This window comes from Trachymyrmex septentrionalis, unplaced genomic scaffold (assembly GCF_001594115.1).
Source record: "Trachymyrmex septentrionalis isolate Tsep2-gDNA-1 unplaced genomic scaffold, Tsep1.0 scaffold81, whole genome shotgun sequence".
NCBI classification, from domain to species: domain Eukaryota; kingdom Metazoa; phylum Arthropoda; class Insecta; order Hymenoptera; family Formicidae; genus Trachymyrmex; species Trachymyrmex septentrionalis.
Genome location: NW_017305997.1, coordinates 1,721,342 through 1,736,938, shown reverse-complemented (window position 1 = coordinate 1,736,938; position 15,597 = coordinate 1,721,342). Strand labels below are relative to the sequence as shown.

The window sequence follows — 15,597 nt, the reverse complement described above, 5'->3', positions numbered from 1 at the left end:
TCTTTTTATTCACTGTAAAAAAGTTTTTCTTAACAACTTTTTGAAACAATGAGACATAAAACTTGATATCACAAGGAATAATATGAAATTTGTCTGAAATGGCTTCCAGTATTCGTTTTTAAGAAATTATTGAGCAAAGCAAGTAGCAAAGTAAGTGAAGTCGCTATTTTTTCGACCGGCGGCAGTAACGAAGGCGGGAGGCATTTTATAAAAAAATTTGTATGAAAACATTAACATAAACTTATGGAATATCTTATACTACATAAAAGTGAAATAAATTTTCATAAAAATTTTTTGTAATGGTGAAAATTAACGTGCACATTAGATTGAGCATAACTGCAGTCGGAGAACGTCCTTAAGGCGCGTTAGAGTAGTCAAAATGGTCAATATGTGTTAATTCAATCAATTCAATTTACGGAAATTGTAAAATAATTTCTTTATTTTAGAAAGGTGGAAAATTATCACCAATGTTAATGACAGTATCGCTTCCGATTGTGCAAAAAAATGTCTCAGGTATATATAAATACATTCACCGCATCACCGATCGAATGATTTGTGAGGGTTACATGTATGGCGGCCAAGATGCGTGTGAAGGCGATTCGGGCGGGCCTCTTGTGGGCGGATGGTACTCTCTACGGAATTGTATCCTGGGGATACAAATGCGCTGAGCCGCTTTGTCCCGGTGTTTATACAAATGTTGCGGACCTTCTGTGGTGGATCAGATGGATCAGTGGTATTTGAGCTTTGACAATTACGCTCTTTGCTACGCGTCTCAATTTGTAGATGATAGAACATCGAGTGTGGCTACTCAGTAAAAGAGCAAGATAACATTTGTGTGAGACAGATCTTAAGAAACAAGAATCTTATAGAGATTTTATGTAATATCGTTTATAAAAATTAACACAAACGAGATTGCGAGTTTCGAGATTGAAGTAGTTTTAAGAGAAAGAAATAAACGATACAAAATCGTTTAAAAAAGTTTAAAAAGTATAAATTAAAACAAACAATATAATGAAGAAAATAAATTAACGAATATTAATATTGATGTCGTAAGTACCCAACAAACTCAAATTTTATCATCATGTTTTAATTAAACGATGTAAGAATAAAGATATCGTTGGAAAAACATAAAGTTCGTTTTATATAGTTCTTCTTTCTTTTCCCCTTCCCCTCTCCCACTCTCTCCCTCCCTCCCTCCTTCCCACCACACTAGAAATTTAATTAGCTATCATAATCTAACATGGTTATATCATTATTGGTCGATCGATAAGGTATCACTTATGCATATGTTACGTGGTTGTGTATACCAATTAGTTTGACACACAAACATTATCCCAGAATTAAATTACGCTTCTAATGTAACAATTCCAAATTAATCGCGCGGCGTTCTTTTATATTTCCTGATAACGATTTGTTACAATTTTGAACGTAGATAATGCGACACTAGAAATTTATCAAAGACAGAAAGTAAGTTTCCATTCGCGAATCGTTCTGTGACACAATCACTTCATACAAGAATCATTACTCCTGGCTAATTAATGTTAAAAAATGTTTCCAAAACTCATCTTATTATTCTGCGTATCTGTAGCAGTTTTAGTATACAGTGAGTCAAATTTTATTACACATCCGCACTTTTCACACTGAATTGTTTTACATAAATTGTGATTACAGCTGTTAATACCGAAAAGCACGAATATGTGGTCATCGAGGATTATCCGTACCATGTGAGAGAAACTCATTTCTTTTTTTTCCCATTTGCGATAGCTTGCAGTACCTACCGTGCGTCCCACCGGCAAATAAAACTATATGCCATTCACATGTGGCTTTAATCGGTAGTCAGTACAGCACGGTGACTGTAAGCCGCTATTATTTTCAAATAAATCGGATTTCAGATAGAATTCGTTATTCCAATACAGGTATCGATCCAGATAGCCGGACTACACGTTTGCAGCGGCGCGTTCATACATGAATCGTGGATTATGACCGCGGCATCCTGTGTTTTTAGGTACGTGCTACTGCAAAAGTAATAGTATACAGGACGTTCCTCTTGGAAACTATAACTTTGACTTTAAGAGATTCCTTCATGAATTTAAAGCTGACTTTATAAAGCTGACTTTATCTTAGAAGTTAGAAATATTAATATTTTTTTAGTTTTGATATATGCAATATGAATTGACAATATGTTTTATATTTTTTAACTTTCAGATTTTATAGTGGTTACATTTTATACAGGAAAGGAACGATTTTGCTAAGATATTTAAAAAATTGGTTAGATACTGGCTAGATTGAAAACAATTTTGTCCATAAAAATATTATAATTATGTAGGGAACTAAAACATGATGAATAATGCGACAAACAAATTTTATATTCAATCTTAGCGTTATTTTCAATTCTGCATTTAGCTAAATTTTTTAATAATTTTAGCAAAATCATTCTTTACAGAGTGTCCGGTAATTTTTGACAAAGGGCTCGTGTGTATTAGATAGAGCGAACTAAACTGAGTCGAAAAGTTCTGTATCATCTTTACAATTTTCGTAATTTTTCTTTAGTTATCCAATGAGCAAAATGTCTATTGTAAAATTAACATATGAAACAATTTTAAGATACCTTTAAAGGTTCTTTAAGAAATATCTTTAAGATATTTGATAAAGAACTCTGAAACAAATCTTAAAGTTGTCTTAAGCGTCGATTTTATCCGCTCATTCGATAATCTTTAAAAATTAATATCTCGTTCTATCGCGAAAATTGCAAAATGAGAACTTTCGACTCATTATCAGTTTAGTCCGCTCTATCTATGTAGCGTTTTATTAAAATTTATTGGACACCTTGTATATGTACATACACACACATATATATATATACTTTATTAATATGTCGATTAATAAAATATTGATACATTAAAATGTTTATTAATATGTTCTAGTGTAAAATCATCGATAATATCCGTACGCGTGCGTTCCTCTTATATGTCCAAGGATGGCGATGTATTAGAAATAGACAAAATTGTGGTGCACGAAGATTTTGATAAATACGTATACCTCAACGATATAGCACTGATGAAGGTACGTATCTCCATTTATTGAACAAACATCTTATGCGCCCGTGTTTTATTGGTTTACCTCTCATGCGCGCTTATGCAAAGTTGTCACATTTATCAAACTTGTAGCTAAAGAGTCCTGCAGAGTTTGGAGAAAAGTTGCTTCCTATCGGACTGCCGGAAAATGAAAAACTCCAGGATGGGGCCCATTGTGTCGTGACTGGCTGGAAACGAGCTCGGGTAAATATTCGAGTGAGACGCGTAGCTTTAGTCTATTTTGAAATTTTTCACAATCGTTTGCTCGAAAATACCGTTTCTTATCGTTTGACGAAGTATCCAGGTGCCGCGACACTTGGGGAACGCGTGACTCCGCCGTTCTTCCGCGGTGAAACGCTTCTCCTGGAGTTAGCAACTTCTCTGGAACGAGATTTTTACAGCGAGCGTATAGGCATTTTTACAGGAACTTGGATATGTAAACTTTCCGCAACTTCCCGCCAACCGGTTGGCGCACGATGTTATTCAAAGTCACGTCGGTACCAAAAAGTAAATCGTTACGAAACACTGTCGCAAAACGCGTTCGTAACTCTCTTTCCCCTCCTCCTCTCACCCCCCCCCGTTTTGCTGCGACGAGGTCGCAATAACGAGAAACGTGTCGTAAAAACGTGCCGAGCCGTGCCAAATTTCCAGAGGACCAGCCCAAACGGAGCTCAGCTCGCGGCGGCCGGCGCGGCGATCGTAAATCAACGTACGTGCGAGGCGATGATGCCGAGCTACAAGCCGCTGTCTGAGGATATGCTGTGCGCTAACGCGACCCGTTCGTCGGAAGGGTGTCAGGTAAGATAAACGTATAAGACGAAAGTGACGCGACGCAACTCGGCTCGTGAAACGGGCGCGGTGATCCGTGAAGGGCTCGCGTGTATGAAACCCGCGACAAACTGTGGACGACACCAGAGAGAGCGTCGACGACACCGACAAGAGGCGCCTCGACCTCGTCGTCGCATGTCACGACACTTGGCACGCGTGCACGGTGTATATGCATCATCTACGTGCTATTGAATCCGGCTGCACGCTCTCTCGTGTGTCAAGCGCAATGAATCTGAAACAAAAAGTACTGTGCGAGATACCAAAATTATTGCGAAATGTCCTTTTAATTAAAAACAGATAATAATAATAATAATAATAATATAATTAAATAATATAATTAAATAATATAATAATATAATAAGGTTTTCAATCAATTAACCCGAGAAGAGTGACTTGATTTTTTTTTTTATCATCTGGGTTATTTTTAGAGGCGAAAAGTTCAAATCGAATTAAATCATAGTGGATTCGATTCGATTCATTTTCGAATATGAGAAATTCGAAACCGAAATTTCAAATTATCGATGGTTCGATTTCAAATTTGATTACTTTATTTTCTTCATTTTAACGTAAAGCCGGGAAAATTTTATTCGATTCAATTTGAAACAAGAATTTCAATTTCAATTCGACTTGATTTGATTCGACCTCGTAAATGCTTGATTCGCACACCTTTGGTATTTTGATATCCTAATTAATATCACTGTTATTACAACATATTATATAGTATATTAATCGTTTTCTAATTTATTAGTGCTTGAGAATATTATGGATAGAAGGATTAATTACAATTTTCTGAAAGAACAAGTAGAGAAACCAAACAAATATTAAATGGAAGGTATATGTTGAGCAGCTTATTATGATATTATAATATTTCTAAAAAAAAATGAAGGTTTTAATTAACATGATATTTTTTTATTGCGGGTTTTTTTTCGATGAAACTGAGTACTTAAAGAATAGTTATTAAAGAAAAAAATATGTTAAACAATATTCATTTAAAACATTTTACAACAATTTACATTTTTTTGCCACTAATATATAAAAAAATCCCAGTGATTATTCCTTTAATAAGCATCAAGATGTAAGTTTTTTTATATAAACAATTCTCAATATATTCGTCAATTAATAAATCCTCAATAATATTTATCAATTAAATAAATAAGGAAAGGACCAATGTGATTAAGGCTAGATCTTAGTATTTAATATTTTTATATGTAAATTCTAAATATATCTTTCAATTACATGAATGCATTATAAAACACTTACCACCGAACTTAAAACGCAATCATATAGACCAAAGCTAAAATAATAGCATAATTAAATTGATCATCGATTTGATAACGATGCAACTAATTTTAAAAACCTGTTAAGAATTTATTGCAAAAAATATTATCCCATTCAAGATTCAAACTTAGAACTCCTCGACTATTTGGAACGGCTGCCATATTTATTAATTAACAAATTTATTTAGAATTATTAAAAAAAACTAATACTCATCTCTTGTTCGCGTTAATTGACCTAATATTCTATCATATTGTATAATAGAGGATAAATAATGAGAAATGATTTACAATTGTATTAATAATGGTTCATCTATTATAATATTACGAATGTTATCAGCTGAAATTCATTGAGATTATTGAGATTTTCGAGTAATTTCGAGCACCAATATCGATATGTGAATCTAAGCGCAATCTCGTAATGATCTCGCGAGGAACAGCGATATGTGGAAAATGCGAGGCGCGTAAATTAAGAGCAGTCGATGGTAGTCGAATTCCAATTGTGCCATGGCCACGAGTGTACAATTACATCAATGGAGTCAATAGTCTTTCCGCAAGTACACGCGCGGCTGGTTCAGGTGTCGGATGCACCAGATCGGTGAACAATGCAGCACTTGACTCGAGAACGCAATTTCCACGAGACGCCGAAGCACCGCAAGCGAAATGCGAAGAGATTCGCGCCGGGCGCTAGAAAAATTCCCGTTATTTCGCGACGTGACTATATGCGATCATGTTCGAAGAACGCGGAGCGTTCGACGAAAGTCTCTCGTATGTGGACACAATGTTTTTGTAAAACGTGCCTTATTATATTGTATTTAAAATAAATTTATGTAGCGTAGGCTCAGATTCGGTAGGGATTTTCTAAAGATTTATATACAACTCTTGAGGCTTTTTGTTGCAGCTGTTAAAAATTACAAAACAAAAGCGCACACACATAGACACCCGCGCGTGAAGTATTATTTTTAAAAAGAAAAAGAGAGAAAGGATTAAAATTTTAAAAAAACATATCAAGATGTTGTGTGCTGTTACACCATTGCTGTAATCCATCATACAGCGCTTCGGTTCCTAGCAATTAGCGCGAGTAAAGCTTCCAGCGATTATAACTATCATGATATTACTGTCTACAGGGTGATCTAGGTGCGCCTCTAGTGTCGGAGCAAATGCTGATTGGCATTCTATCCTATGGATTAGGTTGCGAAACCAGGATACATCCTGATGTCTATACTCGTGTCAGCAGTTACTTATCTTGGATCTTTACGAAAACTGGCATCTTTTATAAATAAGGCAATATATACATACGATTGACATATTCACTTGCAATTAATTATGTATAAATTATAACATACCGTACTTTTCTTATTAATAAATTCTGCAAGTTGCCATAAATATACTGACTGACCTGTGATATCTCTCTGACGCTTAATTTCTGATAACTGAATATCCTTGATTAAATTTTCCATCCCCTATCATAGCAGTTATGAATTAAACTGAAATACGATATTTCGTTTTATACAATCATGATATCGCAAATCGCATGATATGCATATCTCTCTCTCTCTCTCTCTCTCTCTCTCTCTCTCTCTCTCTCTCTCTCTCTCTTTCGCTGTCTGAGAACGAGAAAGTAACTGTTCGAGAACAAATAGACAACTGTTAGAAATCAAACATTACGAGATTTCGTCAATACTTGCATATTCATAAAGATTTAATATAGCAACGGGCTAGCAATCAATTATTTCGATCTGCCGCGTACTCGCTCATTGATAAAGTCCATGAATGCAGTATCTCGAGCATGCCATTTAATTTAAACGCTAGTGACGAACATCCCATACGTCCTGTATTTCCGATTTCAAGTGCCATGCTTAAAGTTAATTATCATGTTTCGAAACCGAAACTTCCGATATACGATACGGTCGCGCCGCCGCGCCGCAGATAGCCGTTAATTCACCATTGACATTTCATCGAATGCAATTAATGGAAGGGATTAAAAGTTTATACAAATTCATACTAGCAGTTTATTTCTGTCCCGCTGAGAGTTCGATTGTGTGGAATTAAGCAGCGACCATTAAAAACCCTTTTAACGACCATTAAAGAATTAATGACACATATTTTTAATCTACCTCCGCGGGATATTTATTGAGATAAAAAAATGATACGAAATTTCCTATCCGATAATAGTTATATTACCAAGATGAAAAAATTGTATTATTGCATTGCTTTTTTATCAAATATGATTAGAAATAATTTATAATAATTTGTATAAAAATAATATGTTATACTGAATCGAATAATATAAATAAATATATACATCATTATTTAATAAAGTACTCATAATATCAATTTTCATCTTTGTTCCTTTGTAAATGAAAAAGATCTGAACTCACTTATTCCGATTTTCTCATATATCTATACAGTACCTCGATAAATATGTATCCTAACATTCCTAATGTAATCGAAAATCGACTTTTTACTTTTCAAAAACATTATTCCTGTCAAACACTTGTCCTAATAAATTTCCATCCTAAAAAGTAAAACGCAAATGTTTATTTTATTAAAACAAAATTTAGAACAGTCCTTTATATATTTATGTAGTAATTCTAATCAATTCTGTATTAGGAAAGTATTTCCACGGGATATAATTATACATCTCGAGTTTCCTTCATAATATTCGCTATATGTAAGTATAAAAATCAATAGAAGTCGTCGCGATATATTACTGTTTCTTCCGTTAACCCGTGCGGAGAAAAATATCGCCGTCAGAAAGCTCGCCAATTTTCGATCGCGACTGCTCGATATTTAAAACTGTCTGCGTAACGGCATAAGAATAAAAGTACCACAACAAGCGATACGTTTCATCTGTGTGTGCAAAGATTAATATTTTTTCATGAACGGATTTCTGTGCAACATTTCTCTCTTTTTCTTTCTTTCTTTTTTTCTTCCACCATCCGCTTCATCGTCTCGAAGCCAGCTCGCTAACAAAAACTATACAACCGAGAGAAAAAAAACGAAAGCTTCTCGCTCTTGTAGATACGCTTCGTACACTTGCTTGTCCTCCATCCTATCCCCACTATTCAGCATTTATTATTTTTACCTCGGTGGACAAAAAATTATCATCTAATCATCTTCTTCGATGAACTTTATGCAGATCATGTTTGAAATGATTTTACAAAATGTCATAATTCTCTCCTATAACTGCAAGAATTATCAAGATGAATGAAGGGCAATAAAAAGATAGTATAACGAGAAATTTTTCTAAAGAGAAGTCAAATTTAACCATAAAATGTTTAAAGCTTAAAAAATTTGTCTCTAATTTAGAGTAAGTAACAACTTCAATTATCTAAAAAATTATGAAAATTAATAGAAATGTCGTCTTTTCTGTCTACATTTATATATGTATATTTAGTTAATAGATACTTACTCTTAAGTTTAGTTTAAAACAACTAAACAATAATATAACTATTGAATTAAATATTATTTGAAAAAGTTTAATAATTATTAAAACTTGCGTGACTCCAAGAATATAACAATTTTAATCCCATAAAAATTCAACGAATGGATTATCGAAATGGATACGGTTCCGATTTTTGGAATCATTGAATATTGCACAGTATTTATAAATACTGTCGTGAGACGAAAACGCGAACGCAGCGTTAACAAATTATTGTTTCAATTCGACAAAAATTTGTCGTGCAATATAATCATATTACGCGAATTATCCTAATATTGCAATTACTGATTTTATAATAACATTCCTTTAACATGATCAAAGTTATCAATAATTTGTATCCAATTTTTTGTGTGTGTGTATCCAATAATAATAAATTTGTTTAACTTTTAGATTTATATTTACTCAAGAGTTTGTCGGTTACAATTACTAATCAAAAACAGAAACATTTATATCTCTCAGTGAGCGATTGCGATCATTCCGCGTCACTACAGAAACTCATAACATAAGAGTTACTCTCGTTATCGAGTTTTTGTAACAGCATATTTATATGCAGCTATGTGCTATGGAGTACTATATAGAATTTCCGTGCAAATTGCAGTCCAATCTGACAGTTATGCTAGTCTATAACTAAATCTCTCTATACTGCTATTGTCGCAATTGCCATTGCGACATAGTTTAGAAAGTCCCTTTGTTGGGACTTGGATTCATCAACAATCGCCTGTTCGATATACTTACACGATACAGATACTGGACAATGCTTTTCACCTTCTCCCCAGCGGATCTTTGATTGATCGGTCTCTAACAGGCCAATATTCGGATTAATGTTTCAATGCAATTGTATCATAAACTACTAACTAGCGTACGCGAATTTAACTTTGAAACAAGAGCTGAAAAGGATCTTTCATGCCTGAAAGAATCGTTAGAATGTTCTGCGTGAATGTTCAGAAATAAAAATATGCTTTATTATTACGTTTTATTGTTATTTTAAAATGTATGGTTACACAAAGCTTGTATTGTTGTAATATTATTATATTCATTACAATTACGAATATAAAACAATTAATATTATATAACATTGTTGGAAAAATAAAGCAATATAATAATTTATTAATAAGAAAATAAATAATTGTTTTACATTATAAACAATGAGTACTTATTTAAGCAATAATAACAAAAAATATAGAATTTCGAACAATTGTCTATATTTGATATTATACACGCATATTCGTACCTTTATTTATTTCTTAAAAAATTTTAAATATAATTTTATTTACATTTAACACATTATAGTGTTTCACTTAAAGGGACTATTTTCCTAAAATAAAACCCAAACTCCGACAAAGTCACCAGAGATCGCTGTTTTTCTTGCGCATCGACATGTCTTTATATACTACCACGCTAATATCTCACGTAATCTCTAATACACGTAGTCACATGTTCGTGTCAATTTTCGTATAACAAATTCGTCACGTCTAAATCTAATTCTAAGAACTCGTTATTTGTTCGTGCAAATTACGTGGATTACTATTTCGTAAGTACAGGTTGCGAAACTTTCATATCAAATATATGTTGTCACGACTTGACAGCTTGAAACGCCATTACACTAAGAAATAGTAAAAAATCAATTTCGAAATTTTTGATTATTCTCGGCATAAACTCCACCTCACAAACACATATTAATGCGTATACTTTAATTCTGGAAAAGGATTTTCGAATCCTGTGAAAGAGAAAAAAATGTACTTGTTATACAAAAAAAAATTATATGATTTAGTCGGCAATGCAGACGGCTTTAGAATCCCCTTAATTATTAATCTTAATTGTCTGGAGTGACAGCATTAATTTTATTTACGCACGAATTTTTCTTTTTAATTTACTTTTTACTTCATTACATTTCAGAATTTAAATGTTCACGTATTATTACATGTTTTTTTGCAGATATATCATATAGGTATGACCCGATCGTCATGGACGAACGAGAATAAAAGCATGAGTCGCATTAGTACCGTAAAAATTTCCGTCGCTGAACTTTTTGTTGGATCTGCGCTTCTTTATTCTGACATCCGGATTAATTGATGCCACTATTAATTTTTCCAAGCGCGAGAGAAATTTCCGATCATTCAGCTTCCGAGAATTCGACCTAGATTCCACTTGTTTGTCGTCGCGATCGTCCGTTGGGACCAATCGTACTAGAACAAAATACCGAAGACGAACGTTGAAACTAAAGCTTACCAGGCTTTATTGTACGTCCATCCGGTACGAGCCGATCGAAAATAATTAAACGAAAATAATTAAACGGCTTCACCAGGCAAGTAATTAAACATAATTACTAAATACATTACAAGAGATGCTCAAGCCAAAGAGCAATATTCTTTTTGGAAAGTCAGCTCTTTTTGAACGAGAAACTCAAGAAGCAAGACAAACGCACACTTCGCCACGACGAAGAAACCGTCGGTGATTCTCGCGAGTTTATTCAAGCCAGTAAACTTCGCGGACTTGGAGGCGGATACGGCGTTCCAGGCACGTATAATTCATCGTTATCAGAAATTCTGGATATATTCGCGCTCCCGAAACAACATAGGCAGAGCGAGACGTGTACCATCGCGCTGTAGCCAGACAACAGGGCTCGTCCTGATATCCGTGGGAATATCGATCGTTTATACCGGTATAATATCGTGCCATATTAGTATGCCACGTCTGCCACGATTCTTAACGGCCAGAACCGGATAGCGCGAACACGCTGCACCTCCGACGCGATTTCGGCCTGACGCTCTTTATAGGACGAGAGGCGACGATCATCCGATGTCACGTACAACAGCAATGTCGCTCTTTGCCGGCGACACCCGGTACGTAGGTAAAGCGGACGTGGGCATCGACTGTTTGTGCTACCCTTTACGAGTCAGCCACCTGTGCTGGGGCTGCAAAACCGTTTATTCAATGCCACCACGGTGGTAGCGGCAGCGAAACCTAGAGCACCGTTCCGAGTCGACGCTGAAATTAATAATCTTGCGTGACGAACGATTACGTCGAGGCGAGTGTAAAGGGCAGCAAGATAATATTTATTGCATTGTGCAAAATTACATGTCACCACCTTAGAACTGATTATACCTGCTTTAGCGCAGAGACGACACAATCCTCGAAAATTCCTGGTGATTAGTCCCGAGCAATTATAAACAGCTACACCAAGTCTGCACAAATCTCGATTAATCACAATTCAAGTTGTTACTAATCAAAATCGATCCTGGTTTTCAATGGTTTAAACTTTAAACAATGCTTTAAACTTCGAGCGAAACTCGGGCAAGGTCAATGTTTGTACATTTCGTGTTTATTCGTTTCCCTGAAAGCCGTGGTCCGTTGAGATACCTTAAGTTCGATATCCGTTGTCAATATAACGTAACAAAAAAGACTTCGTCGCCGCAGCCACTCTATCGTTACTATTGTATGTACATTTAAACCGTGAAAGCAAACTTTGTTGCGATAAACAATTATTTGATGTTGCAATAAAACTTAATTTTACTGAAAAATCCTACTGAGTAAATTTACTTGTCGAAATGCTCGTAGAATTTGTTACTAAGGCAAATTTGATTTGTTGTTAACGTAAAATAAAGTATGTCTCTAATAAGTATATCGCACAGAAAAAAAAAAAATTGCAGTAAAATAATTTACATATTAGATATCACATAGCAAAATCAGATTTATTAAAATTATTTTTAACGAATAGTATTTAACAATTAATATTTTCTTAACAAATTATTTATAATAATTAACAATTCGCTGCAGCATAAGATATTATATATCCTAACAATAAATCTCTTTTCTTTATATACGCTTTGATCAAATAAAATGCACGACGTGATAAAAACATGGTAACTGTTGCACTTAAAAATGTGTTCACAGAATATAAATCCACTCATAACAGATTATCCAAAAATAATACTAATTAAACTTAAAATAAATTTAGATAGACATGGAAAGAAGAGTTTTGTTCTATCTAAAAATAAGTATGTTGTATCTAACGTATGTATATCTAAAAATTTAACTAGATACAGATCTAAAAATAATTTTATTTGAACTACGAAAATAATTAGAAGAATAACTAAAAAGTTACTAAAAAAACTGGTTACTAAAATGTTAAAATTTTTTGCACTGTCATCAACGCTTAAACTTTCTACATAAATTTTTGGTGATCCAACAAATTTATTTTCAGATCTGTATCTAGTTAAATTGTTAAGTATTTTAGAAAAACCGTTCTTTCAATGTAGAAATTGGAAACAATATAGCTCACACAAGTTTAAGTTTTGATGCAAGTAAACATACAAGAATAATATCTACATTCATGGAAAGGGAAAACGTAAAACAATTGAGAATTTATTGAAATTTCACTTACACGTTTTCGTTTTAGAATTATCATTATCGTAAAATCTCTCTTCTATAATATATTTAACTGTCTCTTTATTATACAAATTTTAGGTATTTTTTTGTAATGCCGTCTAGTTTTTATACGGTTACACAGAAGTAAATATTTTTTCCAACGGTACGCTGCATCTCTTTCCTATCTTGGAAAACATTCAGAGAGAGGGGAAAAATTAATTCTGCTACACGTTCGCCTGCTCGGTTACCCACTGCCGTATGGCAGGTACTCGCGTATACACTCCTGGAAATCCACTCGCACACTTCTGAGCGCCCCAGGACACGATCCCAATTTGGATCCCGTTGTAGCCAACGAGTGCACCTCCGGAATCTCCCTGCGCCATGGACAAATAAACCTTTTTTTTTTTCACTTCCACGTGAAAGACAGAAATCAATTTCCAAAAAGTCGCGTGGATAAAAAATAGAACAAGATAATTTTAATGTGTCCCGAAGATAGTTAGATTAGTTGTGTGTTTTTTCCAAAATATTAAATTCCAATGTTATTAAAAAATAGATTAAGTTATTAACAGAAATTATATATATACATTTTTGTATGCTAATACATATAATAATGTAATGTGATATAAATTAAATAGTAAACTATATCGTTGATAACAATAATATTATCGCGCAACATGCGATCCACGAATCACATACGGTCCATCCGTGAACTTTTTATGGCCCGCCAGCTCATAAGGGAAAATATAAAATCGTTTGTATTACACTTTCTATTGTATTTTGTACAAACAAAATAAAAACATTAAAAAACCCAAAATATTTTATCTATTTAGCCCTTATTAGCCCTTAAAAAAGGCTGCGCATCGCTAGTTTGTAACATATACAACAACTTTATTTGTTTTCTCGAAAAAGCGCGAAAAGAGTTGAATATATTCCGTTTCACATCCACGACACATGATTCAAAAAATGCGGGAAAATTGTCTAATCAGAGGATTGCGAATATCCGTCGTGGAATCGCCGACAGATAAAATATAGGCATAGAAAACGTACCTGACAGGTGTCTTTTTCACCTTCGTTATCGCCGGCGCAAATCATGTTGGAAGTCACTAGCCGATGACGAGCATAGACCTTCCGACACTTTTCTTGATCAGTCACCGATATTGTCACAATTTGTAGTACTTTTGAACTTGTACCATTTGTCTGAAATTCGTAGCACGCCTATATACTATGAGCTGCGAAACGTTTACGAACATCCGTTTACGAACGTCCGTTCACCGAAGATTCCGTCAACATTTGTCGCAACGATCAACCGAAACTACGTCAAGCGCTCGGCAAATGAATCTTAACGTTTACACACAGCTAAACAATCTCGTTGAATCACCATCGACTAAGCATCTTAGTGGCAATAAATCCTGACACTAATACGAGAGTGTGGAGAATCGAGAGACAGACTACAAAAGGACTTACCGATGTTTTTCCCCAGCCTGTAACAATTGCCTCAGTACCTGTTTTAATGTTCATCAATGGAAACGCAAGAAGGATAGGTTTTATATATTCTCCAAATGTTAAAGGAGTAGATAACTAAAAAAAAGTCTTTTTTCATCTAATCTGTCTAGTAAAGAAAATCTACGAAATAAACCATAATTGGCTACGTACTTTAATTAAAGCCACGTCATAATCGTAAGTTAGCGGAAGATACTTCTCATGACAAATGACCGAGGCGATATCTTTGATTAGGATACCTCCTTTATTGTAATACGTACTTCCAACGCGCACTTTGAAGACCGATAGCGTCTTCTCGCTAAAATGATACATTTAATCAAGTACTCTTGAAGCGCTAATGATTTCTGTGAAACTTACATAAGTTACACTATTTGGTCTTAACTTAATTTTAGGAGACAGCGAAGCAATCAAGAATAAGAAATTCACGTATACCCATAGACGCAATGTGCCGCGGTCAAAATCCATCGCTCGCTAATTATAGAACCTCCGCATGTAAGTTTATCCTTGTAATGAATAGAGACCTATTAAAAATAATTTAAAAAAAATTTCAGGTAAAAAATCTGCAGGATACTGTCGATTATAATAATTTCATGTAATTGCTCAAGTGCTCAATCATATGACAATCGTGAGAAGACATTTCAATCGTAAACTGACCTGATATGGGTGCTTAGTAATGGTTGTATTTGTACCATCGACTATTCTATACTCGAAGCACAAGGCGGAAGCTATCAACGCCAGGCAGAATATAATCAGCATGACTGCGGTTGTAGCAACTTGGTTACTGACATAGTTGCTTGCGAGAATAAGCTTGAATTAACGGTGAATCCCGATAAGACAAACGATGATATCAAGATATGATATCACGTTGATATTTTTAGTTCAGTTCATTCATAAAGTGCATTTTCAAATACGATTAGTTATTACGGTACTATATACATATTTTTTTATATATGAAAACAGATAAATCATTTTCAGATATAAAACTAAACGTACAATAATACGTTGCAAATTAATTTGAGAGAATTAAAACAAACTGAATTATATATTTATACTTTAGAAACATTTTTTCAATCTGGACAGTCACTAGCCAGATCAAATTGCTCTAAAT

At 34.2% G+C, this 15,597-nt stretch overlaps 3 protein-coding genes across 3 annotated transcripts in view; 2 read left to right on the top strand and 1 right to left on the bottom strand.

The window, feature by feature from the left end:
* The window catches only part of LOC108754837 (trypsin-1-like), a 4,478-nt gene extending 3,724 nt beyond the window's left edge, over window positions 1-754 (top strand). The window contains 2 exon segments of the mRNA XM_018497460.1: window positions 447-616; window positions 618-754. Coding sequence (XP_018352962.1) covers window positions 447-616; window positions 618-741 — 294 coding nt within the window. The 3' untranslated portion in view covers window positions 742-754.
* A 736-nt stretch (window positions 755-1,490) lies between these two features.
* Window positions 1,491-6,489, top strand: LOC108754838 (trypsin-4-like). Its single transcript, XM_018497462.1, has 7 exons — window positions 1,491-1,603; window positions 1,672-1,724; window positions 1,917-2,005; window positions 2,925-3,063; window positions 3,168-3,278; window positions 3,726-3,872; window positions 6,304-6,489. Exons 1-7 carry the CDS (start codon window positions 1,549-1,551, stop codon window positions 6,457-6,459), a joined length of 750 nt encoding a protein of 249 aa, XP_018352964.1. The 5' UTR covers window positions 1,491-1,548; the 3' UTR covers window positions 6,460-6,489.
* Window positions 6,490-13,050: 6,561 nt separating this feature from the next.
* LOC108754841 (trypsin-7-like) lies at window positions 13,051-15,276 on the bottom strand. Its single transcript, XM_018497465.1, has 6 exons — window positions 15,144-15,276; window positions 14,922-15,010; window positions 14,643-14,787; window positions 14,454-14,567; window positions 14,037-14,186; window positions 13,051-13,363 (listed from the first exon to the last, which is right to left on the bottom strand). Exons 1-6 carry the CDS (start codon window positions 15,243-15,245, stop codon window positions 13,214-13,216), a joined length of 750 nt encoding a protein of 249 aa, XP_018352967.1. The 5' UTR covers window positions 15,246-15,276; the 3' UTR covers window positions 13,051-13,213.
* Between the last annotated feature and the right edge of the window lie 321 nt (window positions 15,277-15,597).